At 36.9% G+C, this 18037-nt stretch overlaps 3 protein-coding genes across 6 annotated transcripts; 1 reads left to right on the top strand and 2 right to left on the bottom strand.

Annotated features, from left to right (window-relative positions):
* On the top strand, window positions 284-2813 carry LOC109819845 (phosphomannomutase-like). The gene is made up of 7 exons (XM_020385785.1): window positions 284-434; window positions 516-571; window positions 650-749; window positions 846-941; window positions 1023-1112; window positions 1938-1989; window positions 2477-2813. Exons 1-7 carry the CDS (start codon window positions 330-332, stop codon window positions 2530-2532), a joined length of 555 nt encoding a protein of 184 aa, XP_020241374.1. The 5' UTR covers window positions 284-329; the 3' UTR covers window positions 2533-2813.
* On the bottom strand, window positions 2850-4088 carry LOC109819827. Of its 3 annotated transcripts, none has more exons than XM_020385756.1 (4): window positions 3934-4088; window positions 3773-3862; window positions 3582-3704; window positions 2850-3500 (listed from the first exon to the last, which is right to left on the bottom strand). In XM_020385756.1, the coding sequence occupies exons 1-4, from the start codon at window positions 4036-4038 to the stop codon at window positions 3144-3146; spliced, it is 675 nt and encodes a 224-aa protein (XP_020241345.1). In that variant the 5' UTR covers window positions 4039-4088; the 3' UTR covers window positions 2850-3143. The 3 variants fall into 3 exon arrangements, with proteins under 3 accessions (XP_020241345.1, XP_020241354.1, XP_020241361.1); XM_020385765.1 differs by having other exon boundaries at window positions 3582-3701; XM_020385772.1 differs by having other exon boundaries at window positions 3582-3689.
* LOC109819816 (K(+) efflux antiporter 2, chloroplastic-like) lies at window positions 4488-17655 on the bottom strand. 2 transcript variants are annotated; one of them, XM_020385737.1, is made up of 22 exons: window positions 17507-17655; window positions 17322-17369; window positions 15766-17242; window positions 15437-15605; window positions 15219-15309; window positions 13320-13456; window positions 13144-13203; window positions 12936-13055; window positions 11791-11859; window positions 11296-11361; window positions 10450-10539; window positions 9761-9865; window positions 9565-9693; window positions 8225-8434; window positions 7914-8063; window positions 7532-7585; window positions 7383-7441; window positions 6565-6631; window positions 6310-6486; window positions 6159-6215; window positions 5513-5587; window positions 4488-4844 (listed from the first exon to the last, which is right to left on the bottom strand). In XM_020385737.1, the coding sequence occupies exons 3-22, from the start codon at window positions 17220-17222 to the stop codon at window positions 4728-4730; spliced, it is 3459 nt and encodes a 1152-aa protein (XP_020241326.1). In that variant the 5' UTR covers window positions 17223-17242; window positions 17322-17369; window positions 17507-17655; the 3' UTR covers window positions 4488-4727. The 2 variants fall into 2 exon arrangements, with proteins under 2 accessions (XP_020241326.1, XP_020241335.1); XM_020385746.1 differs by lacking the exon at window positions 17322-17369.

The following is an 18037-nucleotide window of genomic DNA, read 5'->3' as shown; positions in this document are numbered from 1 at the left end:
CGAGAACTTACGCGCTCTTTTGTGCGCCTTTAATCTTATTTCATGTGCGGAAACACTAGAGATAACAATGGAAGCCCCTGATGCTAGATGTTACTATATCATTTTGATATCCTCTTATCAGTTATATTATGACTTTAGGAACCATACTCTCATACCAAGGAATGAGTGTCTTTACAGTTCATAGAAATAGTGAGTTTGTTGTATGAAACTAAATGCATATAGGACTGTATACGCATATATTCTCTTTTCATTTTATTTTTGTGTATGTACTCTAATCAGAAGTTTGCCTGTAAAGATTTTAAAAACTACTCCCTCATTTTCTCTGATGAATGCGCTTATGCTTTTATGCTATTTTGTATTTCCTGATGGAAATAGATTTTGTTTCCTCCATTTTGCAGAGCTTGAAATCATTCCTTGGAGATGAAAAGCTCAAGGTCTGATGATTTCTTATCAATCTTCTCTTGAATTATTTGGTATAAGTTCTTTTTTTTCTAAATAATATAAATTTGATGCAGGAGTTTATTAATTTCACACTTCACTATATTGCTGATCTGGATATCCCCATAAAAAGGTTAGCAATCATACCTTTCGCTAGTTAAACCTGCATCCAGATGTCAGCTATAGTTTATTTTATTATTTGATTACTCAGGGGAACATTCATAGAGTTTCGTAGTGGAATGCTAAATGTTTCACCTATAGGACGGAACTGTAGTCAAGAGGAGCGAGATGAGTTTGAAAAGTATGACAAGGTATATTTTTCAAAATTAAGTTAACGACTATGTTTTGAGACAGAGATACATATTCAACTTCAAGTGACTGGATTTTTAAATTTTGAAATGTTTAAGGTTCATAACGTAAGGACAAAGATGGTCTCTGTGCTTCGTGAAAAGTTCGCACACTTGAACCTGACATTCTCCATTGGAGGGCAGATAAGTTTCGATGTATGTTTGTGTTAGTAATTGTGGGCGTAGAGTGTTATTATCAATCAATAACTTTTCTAATCTGGCTTAGTTCTTATGTAGGTGTTTCCACAAGGCTGGGACAAGACCTACTGTTTAAGATACCTTGATGACTTCAAGGAGATCCATTTCTTTGGGGACAAGACGTACAAGGTAAATGAGTATTATCATCTTATTTGTGGTTCATAATATTTTCTGAAGAAGGTTTAAAAACAATACAGTTTCGAACAACACTAAACTCTTAATATCTGCCGCATACAAGTGAACCTGAGATCCTCTCTCCTGTGCTGCATAATATGCTTAACAATAATAGAATTTCAAAAGCAATTTTATACACAATGTGGACAGATATAATTACCCAAAAACAGATATGAGACTTGCTCCGTACGTTACGTGACATATTACCTGAAATCTCTGTCTTCATTGACCCCGCGGAGCATTCTGATGCCAGCTCAGCTCATAGTTTAGTTGCTGCATATATGCATGCTTTGAAAGTTTAACATCACTGTGAACATTTCTCACTTACAAATCTTTATTAGGTTTGGAATTTCAGTCTCATGAACATCACATGCTTATCTGCTCATGGGTTATAATGACACATCCTTATTAGGGTGATCTACTCTTATAATGCATGGGACCTTTGTGTTGACTAGAAGTATCACAAAAGGGGAATTTTTTTTATTACACAACTAATTTGAGCATAACTCATTACTTTGTGCTATCACATGCGAACCCTCAATATTGATATTTGTGAGGCAGCTTTTGTATTTCTATATTTTCTGAGGTTTGTTTATGTCAAATATGGCGCCAATGTCTTAATGGACAGCTTTCCTATTTTCTTTATTAGCCTAATCAATGTTAGTGTTGAAAATTATGAGGTGGATTTTGAACTTTTGGTCAAATCATTTTAACTGCTTTGATTTCAGTGAGTTCCAAGATTATCCTTGCATATTTTGACAACCCTCCTTCCATCTACAGGGAGGGAATGATCACGAGATTTACGAATCTGAACAAACAGCAGGCCACACAGGTATGCTCAATTGTAGGATTTCCAAACATCTGAACCAGAATATTTTAGATGAGACTGAATAGATGGTTGAAAAAATCTTTTATATTATGCAAAGAAGATGGCACTAAGCTGTTGTTGCACTTTGAAAAAAAAAAGTTGCTAATCTGGTATAAATCTAGCATAATGATTGACCCGGTTTAAGCTCATGTAGCAATGTAGAGAATGAGCACGAAAGCAAAGTCTTATGTACGATATCGGGATTTGTAAACCATTTCTTTGTAGTTGTCTACTGTAGAACAATTATGTGGGTCAGTTCTCTACATAACGTTATGCAGCCTACATGCACTTCACTTGACCTAGTTTGAGGTTTATATCATAACTCATGTAGGTAAAAGATGAGTTTACAGCTATCCATGCTCATTGATTGATGATTTTTTTAGCAATAGTAGTTTATGTTTTATTCTTAATTGTCCTCTGATCTTAATTACATAGTTACTCTTCCTTGCAGTAACCAGCCCGGAGGACACTGCAGAACAATGCAAATCTCTCTTCTTGTCGAAATAAAGTGGAGGTGCTTTGAATTGTATCAATAGGACATTGATAGTCAACTAGAGTTTGCTGGCGGCAGAAGAAGGGAGGAAAATGTTGTTCATTTCAGTATCTTAAGGGATCTAATCTGTTGTGGTTCTCTTCACAAGTGTTTATTTCTCTTCAATTATACATTTGTCAAGCAGGTGTTTATGTTATTTATTATTATAGAAGTTTTATGACTGGGATAAACTGTAACATTGGGGAATATCAAGTTCGAAAAGTTCATCCACACTATAAGTTCAGTATCTCATATATTATTTCAGTACAGGTGGTTAAAAATTGTTGCATAATAAAGGATAATATTTCTGTTGTATTTGAGCTCAGTCAGTAACAGTACAAATTCCATGCGTTTTCATTTATAACTATTTTTTGTACAAGTGAGATAATGCTTCAGAACAAGACACTGCTTACCTATTAAAAGGAGTTTGTTGCAAGTTCTAACAGCTCAAAATGTTTACGAGAACTTTATTGAACTCATTCACAAACTCAATAGCTATACCTAAGATCCAAATCCTACCCAATTTTCAACCAAACCTAAAGTTCAAAAACCACCGTTTTCTCACGAGGAACAAGAGCTTGTAACCTCAAGTCGGATGCAAGCCGGTGAAACTCCACTCCTCATCGCCACCCAAAGTCCTCAAACTGAGCACAAAACAAGATGCGGCTGCAGTCAGAATAAGAAGCGAAGAAAATCCTGCCTGCAGCTTGGTCAACAATATCTTATCACTCCATCGACCAGTCTTTGCCTTCTCATCGCCAAAACCCTCTCTCAGAGTATCAAGAAGCTTGATCGAGCTTCTGAACTCAATGATCGACTCTTTCAGCAGATCAGTCACCATCAGAGCCTCCTTACTCTCCACTGACGCAAAGATCTTGCCGGATCCGCCTCCTCCTTGTATGATCTCCGACGAAATTCCCGACTGAGGCGCGATCGAGCTACTCTGCAAAGAAATGAAAGCAAATTGTGAAGAAAACAGCAGAGAATCCAGCGATCTCGAGAGAATCTAGGTTTTCGAGCTCACCAGCACTCGATCTACAACGAGACTTTCCAGATCTGTGGAGAGAAGAGTCTCATCCGATTCAGACGCGAGCAGATCTTCAGACACCGCGGCGAACTCCAGGTCCAAGCTCTTAGGCACGATCTGCTTAATAAAAACCAGGAAAATGACGAAAAAAAACCAAGGAATTGAAGAACTAGAGTTTTCGTGCTCACTTTCTGCTGCTTTTCTTTCGTCGAGCTCGAATTTGAGGCGTCTTTGTCCGAGGATTCTGAGAGAGTGAAGCTGAAGCTCTTTGATAAGATCTGATGAGAGAGAAACAGAGAGAAAGTGAGATAAAATTAGAGGAGATGGGAGCTGGGGTTTCGGAATGGACCTTTGGATCGCTGGATCCGATCTCCGATCGCTTGGATTGGGGCGTTTCCTTGGATCTGCTGCGGTTTGAAGGAGGCTTCGGCGTTTGAAAAGCGAGGGGTTTCATTTTTTTTGGCGGGAAACAAAAGCGAGCGGAGATGAGAAAGCTAGATCGTGGCGTGGGGCTATTTATAGCCAAATTTGATAAGGCCATGGGCCCATAAGTGATGACTGATAAGCCCTGTAAGATAAAGAACCCTTTTTAAGGAAAGATGCAGTAAATATTTGATGCTTCTATAAAATAAAACGAGCTGGAAAAGGTTTTATATTTTCTCGTAAATATTTTTCAAATTGTTTTCTTCCAGGAAAAAGAACAGAAAAGAAAATTATTGCAGGCCTTACCTAATTGACTGTTACCTCTTTACCCAGGCATTTTATTCTTAAAAACATTTCCTTGAGAAAGAAACATTTCTTGCATGAGCCTCAAATTTTTGACTCAATCCAGATAAAAAGGAAAATACTAACAATTTATTTCAATTAAGAACCGCAATTAAACCACTGAACATATGCAAAGCCTTGAGCAAAACTTCATTTTTAACATTAAGGATGTATGACGATTTAAAAATGCAACTGGCTACAAGCTTTGATAGTTTGACTTGACAAAATTTGGAAGAAAAATGAGCAAAATCAACTAAATAAACAAAATGTACAAACACCATGTCCTATTTTTTTCCTATACAATTTCCAACGCCGAATTAAATTCATCAGCTGTACAGTTACTAAAATTTTTTGTTGTGTCCTAAATCCAGTATATGGCTATATAGCCAACGTTCCTTCAACGACATCGTTCTCATCATCTGATAGTGATGGTTTTGGCTTTGACATAATCCGAGAATATCCATACCCCAAGGAGCTTCCGCTAGTCTGACATAGCTGCAACAGAGAGAAGCATCAGAATTTTGTATGTTGAGCTAATATCATACTGAAGCAGGAGGACATGTTATTTGCCAATGAGCAAAAGAACACAATAATACAGAATAAACTATCTGAAAAATATTGAAGGCGGAAAACATCGATGCATCAAGATTCCACAGTATCGCCGTAAGCCAAAGGACTAAAATGCTGGAACTATTAAAACAGTTTTTCAAGCATAAAATATCTCATTAACACAACAAATTGGTTCCATATTGGTTTGTATATCTAGTCTCATTACTCTGTTGTCTTAGGTTCATGACATCATCCTCTATTATACAATGAACATCCTCAGTTTATATGAAGGCACCAAGAAGATTCAGGCTCCCTCTTCCCCTCTCCAAATGCATATGAAACCATTGACTTAGATGGTCTCTGTGCTCACTCCTTACCTCCGGTTCTATAAGAATCTATTCAAATGATCTACGTTCAGAAAAGAAGATCGTGATGAACAATGAGGTGTCTAAATTACTATGGTGTAAGGCAGTAGCAATTCCTGGGTCCTGTTACATTTCTGAAATTTGGTCTACCTAAGAGAATTCCTAATTGATATGGCCAGCTAACCTACCACTCTCTGCAAATAAATCACTTTAAATATAGAAATAGACATGAATTAGATTACTATGTACCTCCGTAAGCTCCGAGAGGTGACGGGATCTGAATTCATTGATTGTTGCCGCAATCTCTGACATCGGCAACTTAGCCTGCAAGAGAATAGCAACAAACAAATGCCAAGTAGTAATTAAGTCATTATAGAGAAGGAAAATGGCTCAATGGCACTTAAATACCCCATTGTTTCACCACCTTTACATTTAAATACCCTAAGTTGTAAAAAGCGGCAATTTAATACCGTAAGTTGTAAAAAAAAATTGACCTTCTGTTAGTTGGCACAGGAATTTCCTATATCCTGACAATTATATCCTGCCAACTAACAGAAGGTATTAAAGTGCTGTTTTCTTATAACTTAGGGTATTAAAGTGCTACTTTCTCATAAGTTGCGGTATTAAAGTGCTATTTTTTACCACATAGAATATTTAGGTGTAAAGGTGGTGAAACAATAGGGTAATTAACTGCCAGTTTTTTACAACTTAGGATATTAAGGTGCTACTTTTTTACAACTTAAGATATTAAAGTGCTACTTTTTACAACTTAGGATATTTAAGTGTAAAAGTGGAGAAACAATAGGGTATTTAAGTGCCATTTAGCCTAGGAAAATCTTGACTTTCACATAATTTCAACATCAGCAGTCCTGAGTTATTATTAATATTTTTTTACCTGCGCAAGAACAGCAGCTGCTAACTGAAGACTTGGTTCTAGAGTCTCTGGAACAACCTTTAAAAGAGTTTGAAAGATTAAATATTTTTTAGGTTATATATGAAGAAAACTGGCAATAATAGACTTCTTGAACTAACTAGTGGTTACTTACCGCAGTAGCACCTGCCTTCTCCAGATTAATTCCATGATCTACATCATGGGCGCGGACAAATGTCTTAACATTGGGAAAGTACTTGCTCAGTGCCCAAACTGTTCTATAGTTCGCTCCGGGAGTATCTAAAGTAATTGCAGCAGCACAGGCTCTCTCTGCACCAATTTTATGGAGGACCTACAGACATTATATCAGAAAAGAATACTTCAAAAACAATTATCATAGTGATGCTTTTCATTGAAATACTTAGTTTACCTCTCGGCTCCCGGCATCCCCAAAATACACAGGGAGGTCAAGTGCACGCCCAACCGCTACACGATCACTGTTAAAAAAAAGTAATATATCACTTATCATGTGATCCAAATGATCAAAGAATACATGGCAAATAGCCCTCTCTTTTCCTTCTCTTATATCATATTCAGGCAGAAAGGTCCATAAGGTAAGCACCTAGGGAAGAAGGCTCCCTTCATGGGTGAAATAACCCTCATAGGGAATCAAATCCAAACTCTGATAAAGAGGGGAGTGCCATGCCTTGTAACCTTCATATTTGCATCTTAGACAGCATATACAGAAAAGTCACAGCATATACTGAAATGTTTTCATCTCTTATCTTGGTGGATTAATCACCGTGCCAATACTTCTACAAATTCAACTGCTTTGTAGATTATAACAATTTTAACATGCCCTTTGAGCAGATTTTTCTTCCTCAACCTTACAGGGTTCATTCATAGTACAGTAGAATTTTACTTTCTCCAGGTCAATAAAAAGATCATGGACATCACTTCTGAGCTCATTAATTTAAAAAAAAATTGACAGAAAAAGAACACACTGGAATTTAGCCTAAAGGTAAAGCTGCTTTTAGAAAATTCAGAGGAGCAGCATATCTACCTAAAGACAGTTTTTTAAAGAAGGCTTGTACTTGTAAATGTGAATGTGTACATTCTTGCGTTCATGTGTGACTGAGTGTACGCATGCACATCTTAATCTTATTTAGATCTTTTCACTAGTATAACTAGTGTGTGATAAAACAGTTCAACTTTATCCTAATAAACATCAAGACAGAGTACTCTTACCTTCTGACATCAAGAGCGACAAATGGAATTAACCGTTCAGAAAGCAGTTGTGCTATGATCTGTCATAACCACATTAATATAAGGAAAAAATCCACAAATCTCATAGCCTTGCAAACTTATGAACAAAAACATTAACACAATTAAACCACCTGTCCAACTCGTCCAAATCCACAAATAATGATATGATCTTGCAAGTCATCAGTCTGCACAAAGACAGAAAAAAAACCAGTGTGAGCTGAAAAAGAACACTGTAAAGTGTAAACAATAAATATAATGAGTCAACAAGGTATTAGACCATGTGAAATATTGGGTAGAAATGTCATTGAACACTACATGATGAAATTAATGTAATATTCAAATAACTCCTATGATAGTGTCTCATATACCATTCTATAAAGATTTTCTTTATTCAAATTTATATAAACGCGAAAATTCTTGATGCTAGCTTTTTAATTTGCACAAGTGATCTCCGTAGTCAAGTACAGAATCTTAACATGCACAACAAGGACACGTATTCAGTTGGCTATTTACCTCGCTTTCTACTGGCAACAAACTTCGAACATCATGCTGCTCAAATCTAGAGGCAAGCAACTGACCTCCAGCCGCTAGCCATGGTGTAAGAGCCATAGAAATACCAACCACCAAAAATAATAAAGATGAAAGTTGAGGAGACATTATACCCTGCAATAATCGGATGTACAGAAGAAAGAAACACTTAGGCCTCCTGCGTACAGCTTAACAAAAGTGGTAACTACACGTCTTCTCTTATTTCTCATTTTTTTCCTTTCAGAAAAATGCAGAAAAGAGTTTTTGCACAAATAGCTTAGTCTGGGAAAGTAAACCTGGTTCACAGCTTCTCCGAAAGCTACAAAAGCAAATTCTCCACCAGGTGCAAGAAGGAGACCAACTCGAATAGCAGCTATACTGGAAACACCAAAAATTCTACCAACTAAAGCAACCAGTATAGCCTTTCCACCAATCAAGAGACTCAATGATGCCATAATAACAGGAAAGTTGGAAAGAAGAAGCTTCGGATCAATAGACATTCCAACCTGTAATGAAAAAGATCAAAGCCATTATTTTAATGCCAAGCATTTCAGGCATATAAAAAATGAATGCAGTGCACATGTTGTGGGAAAAAAGGTACAAAGAATTTACAGGAATTGTAAGAAGTCATCCAAAAAAATCAAGTGCAAATAAATTATTTCTCTGTCGATAAACCAATCCAAAACAAATTTCAGCAGAATGTAGACAGATATAGCAACACTTTTCCAATCAATTTTGATTGTATGCATGGATCACCCTTAATTATGTTTTCTATCAGGGCTATGCACTCATCAATTAAGCCATTTCCAAAAAAAGGATAAAGCAATAAAACACAACACAAATTCTTCAAGTTGAAAGCGATTTGATGGATCAGCATCGGAATACAACACAAATTCTTCCACACTATCAAAAATGATTCTGCAGTACTTCATTAGATGCAAGCAAACATACATTAGATGCATAAAGATAATATGCAGATGTGCGTTATTTCCAATTCATTCTGATACCCACAAAATCAGAGCTTTATGTCTCTTATTTAAAAACAGTAGCTGTCAGGAGCATAATCTAATAAAAAAAGGGAAAGGTTGGCACAGGTCACATTCATCACATGTAAAATTCAGAGAAAAATAGAGCTTTTGGGCTTCCTATTGAACTAAAACTAGGGAACAGGAGAACAATACAATCTAACAAACTAAGGAAAATATTGAAGAGATCCAGTCAATGAAAAAAGTATCTCATAACAGTAGATCAAAACACTAATCCAAGTGATCAAAATAAAGGAACTCATGCTTCACAACTATGATTCTTAAATAGAACAATTAACAAATATTCTTTTTTCTCGATCTGATAGATTATATATAACAGAATTCTGGATTCTCTGCGATTGGTTCTCATTTGGGTCCTAATAAAGATTAAGATCTTCCGTTCAGATGAGCAGATTTGGTGGCCATAAAAAAGTAACACATCTGATTCTGTTATCTCAATCACGTAGAGTATTTTATTTATTAGCCTTTTCAGCTTCAATTATTTCAATAAAACACTGGACATTTGTATACAATGATTTACTGCCTATAGCACAAATATAAAGAAGTCATGAAATGGAGAATACCTTTAAGGTCTAATGCATAAAACTTACCGTCATGAAAAAAAGACCTAGCAAAAGGCCACGATAGGGGGCAATATCTGACTCAACCTGTAAGGAAAATTCTGTTTCTGCTAGAAGAAGACCAGCCAAAAAAGCTCCCAATGCCATAGAAAGCCCAGCCTGTATGGTGATGTCATTAGCATTTATAAGAAAAGGAGGAACAACAAAGTCAAGTGGGTGTTCATACCCGTGCGGTAAGAAGACTAGTTCCCAGAATGACAAGGAGGGTGTTGGCAGAAAATATTTCTGCATTCTGGTTTTCAGCGATTTGCCTATAGATTGGCCGAAGTAACTGTCAGATTTGTCAAAGAAATAGTTAGGATAAGCATGGCCTACAACTCGAGAAGTACAAACAGGGAATCGTGACTTTTCTAGAGACTACATAAGATAACATATATATTACCAGTCTTTATCATATATATTGAAGCACAAGTCCCAACACTATTCAGATGTGAATAATATGAAGATCTTTTACCAGGCTTAATGACATGTAATATATGTTAAATCCATTAAATTCATTGACAGTCCTTCCTAGCTGAACATCACACTACAATGGAGGAGGAAGTGCTGCATACTTCTTGTAACCATGACGGGTTCTCAGCATTCAATCATAATTAAATGATAATAACTAGAACATGCACCCACTGTCTCAGACTTGGAGAATCCCGATTACACTAAAAAAGATATTAACATAACATCTATCTGAGAGCATGAAGAAAGGTGCTTCAGACAACATGTGAAGTAAGGATTGCAACAGCCAATGCACACAGCCTCCCAATTTATTTAAAGTATAAAAGAGGTAGAAAAAAAATGCAAATAGAAGTTTTTGTCTCAAATCTTTAATTGTGATATTTAATAGCATAGAATAGGTCTTACCAATCTTCCTCCAGCAATTATGGCAGTGATAGCTACAATAGCTTTTACAGCAGCCAATCCCAGAGCTTCTGCTATTGCTTGAAATCCCAGCTGCGGGGAAACAAAGATCAAACATGACACAAAGTATCAATTTTAGAAGGGAAGTGCTCAACCAGAATTACAACTGCATGCATGCATTGGAGGAACTGTTAGATCATATCAATTGATGACCTTATAAACTGAACATGGATGAAACCAGGATTCCATCAAATTATTAATCACAGAACTAAGATGCTAGACGCTCGTGACATGCATATACCATTCGGTAATAAAGTAAAGCTGCATGATCAAACCAAAATATGCGAATAAAATTTGTGTGGTTCAGTAATAAAGTGAAGCTGCTCAACCAAGCCAAAACAGCCAGTAACATGGTGTGGTGACCCCAAGCATGCGGATCAAAAAATAATAAACAAGCAATTCTTCATGTCCCTTCTACCATACTAACACTCCAAAGTTGTCACGAAGGTTGAGAGTTATAATTTTATTCTCTAACGTGCTTTCGCAGGTTGAAGGTTCTTTTCATGGGTGAAACCCAGGCTATGCTTACAGTGGTACCTCTTTTCTGAAAACAATCCACAGTAAATGCATAACCAGTGACTCAATTATTAATGATAATTACATTATTATCATAGGTGAACTTGATTAAAAAAACATTATTTACACACCAAATAGAAGTTAAAGTAACCTCAAACTCTTAAACTAAAATGAGCATGAAATCTTGCTATGTATTGCAAGGAAAACACATGAAGAGACAGTTGAAGTGAAGAGTGAAATTCCGGATATAAAAGAGAGATGTCAGAAGGTTACCCCTCCTTTGGAAGAGTTTGGTGAAATAAGAGGAATCAGTATCAGCAAAACCACCACAGCCAAGTCCTAGAAGCAAAAGAAAACATAAGGTGAGAAAGAATGCCATTGAAACAAAAAAACTGATATCTGCAAACAATAAATACAAAACAAAAAAACTGATATCTGCAAACAATAAATACAAGGCACCCACTCAGGTGCAGAAATATTTGTAACTTAAATAAACTACTTTAGGAAGATCATAGACGCAAATGAAAAAGGAAAATACTTTGATTACTTTCTCTGACAACAAATACAAAATTCTGTAGGAAAATCACCACATAGGAGAAGTGAAATAGTAACCTTCCAATACTACACATGACCTAATCATCAGCAATACTATATACTATTCACTTACAATCCAGTTACAAGGCTATACCTAAACAGCTACAGGATTAACTGCAACAGAATGGAGCTGAAAAGAAGATTTATACTTGTATAGACAGAAAGGAAATATACCTGAAAGAGCAAAACTGAAAAGGTAGCACGACCATGGCGTGATGTGCTCTCCCCTCTCTCTTGGAGCACCTAAAGCATAAAATAGATGATTACACAGAGATCAATAATATTATGAAAGAGAAATAGGATCATAAAGACGTCTAATTTGTTGGAAGTTTAGAAGCATGAACAGTAAGCGTGACATGTATCATTATATTACAGAGCAGAAGTGTCGGAACCTTCATAAATTGGATCAGCCATGAGCCAAAACTTTAGCTTGAAAATAAAAATGGCAAAATTGGCCAATTACCAGATATGCACCACATGTTAATTACCTAACATGATTTCTAACGTGCGTGTGTGTACACACAATTAGTTGTGCTTCATGAATTTTCAATTTTTTTCTCCAGACCCAAGTGGCTATATTGGAGCCTAAAGGCATTGCTTCAGATGAACAAAAATTTTGAGCAAAGCATGCCAGAACCAGAAAAAGAAATAAACATGAAACAAGAATGTTAATTACCATATGATTGAAGTAAAAGAAATAAACGTGAAACAAGAATTTTAATTACCATATGATTGAAGTAAAAGAAATAAACGTGAAACAAGAATTTTAATTACCATATGATTGAAGTAAAAGAAATAAACGTGAAACAAGAATTTTAATTACCATATGATTGAAGTAAAAGAAATAAACGTGAAACAAGAATTTTAATTACCATATGATTGAAGTAAAAGAAATAAACGTGAAACAAGAATTTTAATTACCATATGATTGAAGTAAAATGTAATATACAGAAAAAAGATTACCTGCAAGACAACAGCTGTAGAGGATAGGGCCAGACCATTACCAATGACAATTGCTGCAGGACCTGGTAGACCAGCAATAAGATGACAGACAAAGCCAACAGATACTGCAGTCACCAGAACCTGCAAGTTGTCAATCGAAACAAATAATGCACGAAGAAATTACTTGTGACATAACAGCTACACTAAAGACATGAGCCTAGGATGTTACCTGAGCACCATATGATTGAAGTAAAAGAAATAAATGTGAAACAAGAATTTTAATTACCATATGATTGAAGTAAAAGAAATAAACGTGAAACAAGAATTTTAATTACCATATGATTGAAGTAAAATGTAATATACAGAAAAAAGATTACCTGCAAGACAACAGCTGTAGAGGATAGGGCCAGACCATTACCAATGACAATTGCTGCAGGACCTGGTAGACCAGCAATAAGATGACAGACAAAGCCAACAGATACTGCAGTCACCAGAACCTGCAAGTTGTCAATCGAAACAAATAATGCACGAAGAAATTACTTGTGACATAACAGCTACACTAAAGACATGAGCCTAGGATGTTACCTGAGCAGATCCTAACCCGAAAACATACTTCTTCATTGAACTTAGCCTTTCCACAGAAAGCTGCAAAGTGTGAGTCACATTTTTCACAGCTAGTTCAACAAATAGATGGCCAAGGAAGACACATCTAAAGCCAGTGTTCTATTGAAGAAGAGGCATAAATACTTTAAGGATACTACCTCGAGACCAATATTGAACAGTAAAAACACAACTCCAAATTCAGCTATAGCCTTTGTCCCATGAACATGGCGTATGATAGACAGCCCATAAGGACCAATAAGAATCCCAGCAGCAAGATAACCAAGTACAGGACTCCCTAGAGAATATCAAAAATTACAAGTGGCATCATTAATAGAATGAAATTATCTTGTTCTGTATATAAGCACCCCAATGTAAAGCTTTTTAACTTTGTGATATTCAGGAAGGAATAAAGCAATCAAAAGTAAGCACAACAGTTTCCCAAACCTTAATGAAGAAAATATTTTAGAAGTTCAAGAAATAACGAATAATGAAGAACCCCAAAAGAAAGGTTGGACACAAATTCACCATATACTATGCCTTTGATTGCTACCCAACAATGAAGGTTGCTGGAACCCTTGCATTTATAGCTCCTATTAAGTAGCATAACTTAGTGGGCTTCACTTAAGAATAGTTGGCTCATAACTGACCTTCCTCCAAGTCAAAAAGGCCAAGCTACTGGGGTTTGAAAGACATGATCAATGTTACATTAAACGCTGGGCGCTTCTAGGCGTCGGACTTGGCGCCTAGCGCTTAGTCGCCTAGGCGGGCGCCTAAGCGGTTTCCAGGCGTTTTTTTTTTCTTTCTTCATTTAAGTGATGGTCGATGAGGTTTTGTTGAAGGTCGGAGGAGGTAGTTGAGGTGTTCATATTTGGAGGTTAATAGAGTTTGGAGGACGTATAGGCTACGACACATAAAATTACAATCAAGGCCTACAGGGTGCAATCCACGTAAGCAGACAATGCCCTCCTAAACGCTCGTAAAATCTAGGTGGGCAGCCTAAATACCGCCTAGGCACTAGGCGCTAGTTAGGTGGCCTAGGTACCGCCTAGGCCTAGGCGTACGCCTAAGAGGACTAGGCGGAGGTTTTTTAAAACAGTGGACATGATCAGTGAAGAAACCGCCTCATAACTAGGTAACATGGCTGGCAGGCCTTGGCATAAAGCTTGAAGATACAAGAAGGGCTAAAAGATTTAGACAGTAAGCTTTCAGATACTTGTAATCATGATTTTCTTTGGAAAGGATACAGCCATACTGACTGAAATATATGCTCATACTTTGACACATGAAAGTTTCTTCATATGGCAAGACCTCATCTAGGCCGCAAGCAGAGGCCAAAATTTTTCTCCCCAAAGCGACCCCAGTCTCAAGCCTAACTTAGGGCGCCAACTAACAAAAGGGCCAGTGAGGTTTCAAAAAAATTTGTGTAAAATTCCAAGTAATATGAGTCTAGTCCAAATCTAGCCAATTTCAAGATCTAGCTTTGCTAAGCGTGCGTGCAAGAAGTTGAGTGGATCTTGATCTGACCAAGGATTATGATCCCCACAAAGTCGAGGAACAGAATGCAGTAACTTTCACATAAGGTAATTGGTGCTGCACACCATGGAGGTTAGTAACTGAATTCTTCGAATGACAGTAAGTGAGGCATGGATGATGGTAACTAGTTTGTCATACTTTCACAAATCATAACTCCCCTCCTCTTTTCCCCATCTCTCCCTTTGCGTGTATCTAAGAGAAAGTGCGTGAGAAGTAGTCTAATTGATGAAAACAAATTGAGAGAAAATGGGTAGAGAAACTTTTTATTTAATGACGTTAAGCATGAGTGATAATATGTACAAAATGTTGATATTACAACCTACAGTTTCCTTAAGAGAAAGCTAATAGTAATTATAAGCAGAACAACTAATAATAACTTTTAAAATTTAAACGTCTCATCCTTTATAGTTGTTCGCTTGGCGCGCGCAATTTTATCACCACAGCATGTTATAATTTAAATGAAAGCCACTCTACATGTAATTAGAAAATTGAAACAAGTAGCACAGAAAGAAGAGAAGATTTACCTCCAGGTATCTTCTGGAATAATGGTACGAATATTACACTAGCTAATAGTAACCAGAGCATATCAAAGAGGGAGGCTTCCTCTTCATTTATCTGAATAGATTGAAAAACAACAATCAAAGAACAGGATACCATCATAAGCACATATTCTACTTCAGAGATACAATAAAAAGTAATGAATATTAATAGAAATTAGTGAAGAAGGATAAAAGGCACCAACCTCTTGATGGGGTAAAAGTGCAATGAGTTTCTTCAATCTTCTTGGAATCTTCCTTATTTCTCGAACCACAGGCTTTGCAGTTGAAGTAACTTCTTCAATGCTAGGAATCATATCAGGTTGTTGAAGTAGCTGAGAATTCTTTTCTGCTCGGTTATTAAGCAAAACAGCCCTGGTGAAACCAATTAAAAAAAAGCAACAATTGTAATATGAGAAACAGAAACCTCACGTTCTTTCTTGCAAGAGATCGGTTGCAGTAGAAAATAATACTTGTTAGGGGAAAATCAAGTACCCAGTTTCGGGGCTCCAAAAAAGGTAGAAGCGTAACTCACCCCATCCCTAGAAGTACGGCTCCAAAAACTAGTTTGGGGACTTGCTTCCTTGCCGAAGCAACGAACCCATTGAAAACTGTGGCTGGAGTGAACTCTTCCCCATCTACATTGAAGGAGAAGAATGAGGCAGAGAAAAATCGAGATGATTTCAACAATGCTTTGGGAGCAGCCTGAGGTTCTTTTTGCTGTATGTCCTGCTTCTTTTGCTGAATCACAGTCTTTGACTTGTCCACTTCAACGTCATCTTTATCAGAGCCCAACTTTCCATTCTCCTGATCATGCATGTCATCAGACAACTTGGCTTCTTCAACATTTTGCTCAACTATGCCCACTTCAACCTCTCCGTTCTTTCCAATTGTAACATCATCATCATCTCCAAAGCTCACCTCATATTCGGCAGTAGACTCTTCAGTTTTCTGTTCTTCTGAAGATGGTAATTGTTGCTCCACAGCACCAAAAGACAAGACAGCCTTCTCGGCCTTTTGCAGTGCAAGCTCAGCATCATTAACACGCTGTGTAGCCTCTAACTCATAAGCCACTGCCTGTTCTGCTAAAAGCATTATATTGGCCACATCTTCCTCAGCCTTAATAGCAGCCAACTGTGCTTTCTCAGCAATCTCACTCAATCTATCCACTTCCTTCTGCAATTCCACTTTCTTATCCTGTATTCTTCTCAACTCTGCCTCAAACTTTTCCAAGCTTACCTTACACTCATTAATCTCCTCCACTGCAGAAAAAATTTCATTCTCGCCATCAGTTTGCATGGACTCTTCCGTTTCTGGTACCCCTTTGCTTGATTCTATCACCTCTTTTGCCAACTGTAATCTAGCTTCACCCATTGAAAGAGCCATTGTAGCCCTTTGTACCGCTTCCTTGGCTATAGTCTCTTCACCGAGAATCTCTTGAATGTTTGAAACAGTATCAGTTACATCTTTCCAAGCATTTTCAGCCTCATCCTTCAATGCAATGGCAGACTCCGAAATCCTCTGAGCTTTCTCCTCAAACATCGTACTATTAACTCTCGCAATGTCCAATTCTTTACAAGCCTTTTGAAGCAATTCTCTAAGATCTTCCAATTTATATGCATCTTCCTTCTCGTCTTCAATCGAACCATTTGATTCCACATCAGAGTTTGTAGAACTCTCAGTCTCTCCCGAATCCATGTCACTTAACTCCAAATTTTGGTTGCTACCATCAATAAATGCTAATGAGTCATTCGATTGACATCTTCTTTTGAACTTGCACAAATTTCTACTCAAGGGGAACAAGCTACTAACTTTCCCATTCCCATTCCAATTCCTCCTTTTTAACGCACAAGATTTGCTAAAAGCCCTAGAAGCTCCAGCAAAATTCAAACTTTGCGCTCTGAACCTAATTCTCGAATTCGAAACCCTAGAACTGGAGAAAGTTCCGTAACTCGAAACACGAGATTGGTGCAGACCAGAAGCTAGATCCATATCGTCACTCCTCTAATAAGCTTGTACCAAAAATTTCACCATTTATCAAACAAGACCCAAACCAAAAGAACTCAAAAGAACCCAAAACAAAAATTTCACCATTTATCAAACAAGACCCAAACCAAAAGCCCTAAATCCCATCATCATCTACAAAGGAATAAACATCAATACTCAGTAAAACAAGCTGCTCATAAGTTTTGAAGCTAAAGAACTCAAAAATTAACTAAAAAACGCTTGTAATCGATTTGAAGCGAGAGATGAGAGATAAATTGATGAGAGATTACCGATCGAGGAGCGGAGTTTTGGGCGGAGGAATCGAAGAAACAGCGCGAACTTCAACTCGTACTTTTTTTTAATTATTATTATTACTATTATATTTATTCTGATAATTGTCTGAAGAGGGAAATGAAACGGCGCCTGAGAAGAAAAGATTGTATTGGCTCTTCAAGTGTTGAGAGAGGCATTTAAGCGAATTGCCCCCCGCTGATTAAATCGAATTACTTATTTATCATCTTGTAATCCTTGGAAAAAATGGTGAACGGGTATATTCTTTTTTGATCCTGTGTAAAAAGGAAAGAAAATCTGTCGAGTAAGACAAAAAAAAATATCACTATATAATAGAGGTAATGTAACGTATATCTAAGATCTTCTTCATTCTTAGCTATGTATCGAGTTGATTTTTACCTTTTAAAAAAAAAGGTATCGAGACATTTGAGATTACTGTTTGTTTCGCTAGGAAACCTCATAATAGGAAATGAAATTATTTGACACCTATATCAATAGTCAAGGCACCTTAATTTTATTTTTTCTAAAAT

This window comes from Asparagus officinalis, chromosome 1 (genome assembly GCF_001876935.1).
Source record: "Asparagus officinalis chromosome 1, Aspof.V1, whole genome shotgun sequence".
Lineage (NCBI taxonomy): Eukaryota > Viridiplantae > Streptophyta > Magnoliopsida > Asparagales > Asparagaceae > Asparagus > Asparagus officinalis.
This window is presented reverse-complemented; position numbering and strand designations above follow the sequence as displayed.

What these genes read in the sequence shown, in the direction of transcription:
- LOC109819845 (XM_020385785.1), top strand. Translation starts at nt 330, where the DNA reads ATGCGCTTATGCTTTTATGCTATTTTGTATTTCCTGATGGAAATAGAT. An exon ending in AGTTTGAAAAGTATGACAAG is followed by an intron (nt 750 to 845) that starts GTATATTTTTCA and finishes GAAATGTTTAAG; the next exon opens with GTTCATAACGTAAGGACAAA. An exon ending in TTGGGGACAAGACGTACAAG is followed by an intron (nt 1,113 to 1,937) that starts GTAAATGAGTAT and finishes TTCCATCTACAG; the next exon opens with GGAGGGAATGATCACGAGAT.
- LOC109819827 (XM_020385756.1), bottom strand. Translation starts at nt 4,038, where the DNA reads ATGAAACCCCTCGCTTTTCAAACGCCGAAGCCTCCTTCAAACCGCAGC. An exon ending in TCGGATCCAGCGATCCAAAG is followed by an intron (nt 3,863 to 3,933) that starts GTCCATTCCGAA and finishes CTCTCTCATCAG; the next exon opens with ATCTTATCAAAGAGCTTCAG. An exon ending in TCGTTGTAGATCGAGTGCTG is followed by an intron (nt 3,501 to 3,581) that starts GTGAGCTCGAAA and finishes ATTTCTTTGCAG; the next exon opens with AGTAGCTCGATCGCGCCTCA.
- LOC109819816 (XM_020385737.1), bottom strand. Translation starts at nt 17,222, where the DNA reads ATGGATCTAGCTTCTGGTCTGCACCAATCTCGTGTTTCGAGTTACGGA. An exon ending in GTCGCTCTTGATGTCAGAAG is followed by an intron (nt 6,632 to 7,382) that starts GTAAGAGTACTC and finishes TTTTTTTAACAG; the next exon opens with TGATCGTGTAGCGGTTGGGC. An exon ending in CAGCTGCTGTTCTTGCGCAG is followed by an intron (nt 5,588 to 6,158) that starts GTAAAAAAATAT and finishes ATTCTCTTGCAG; the next exon opens with GCTAAGTTGCCGATGTCAGA.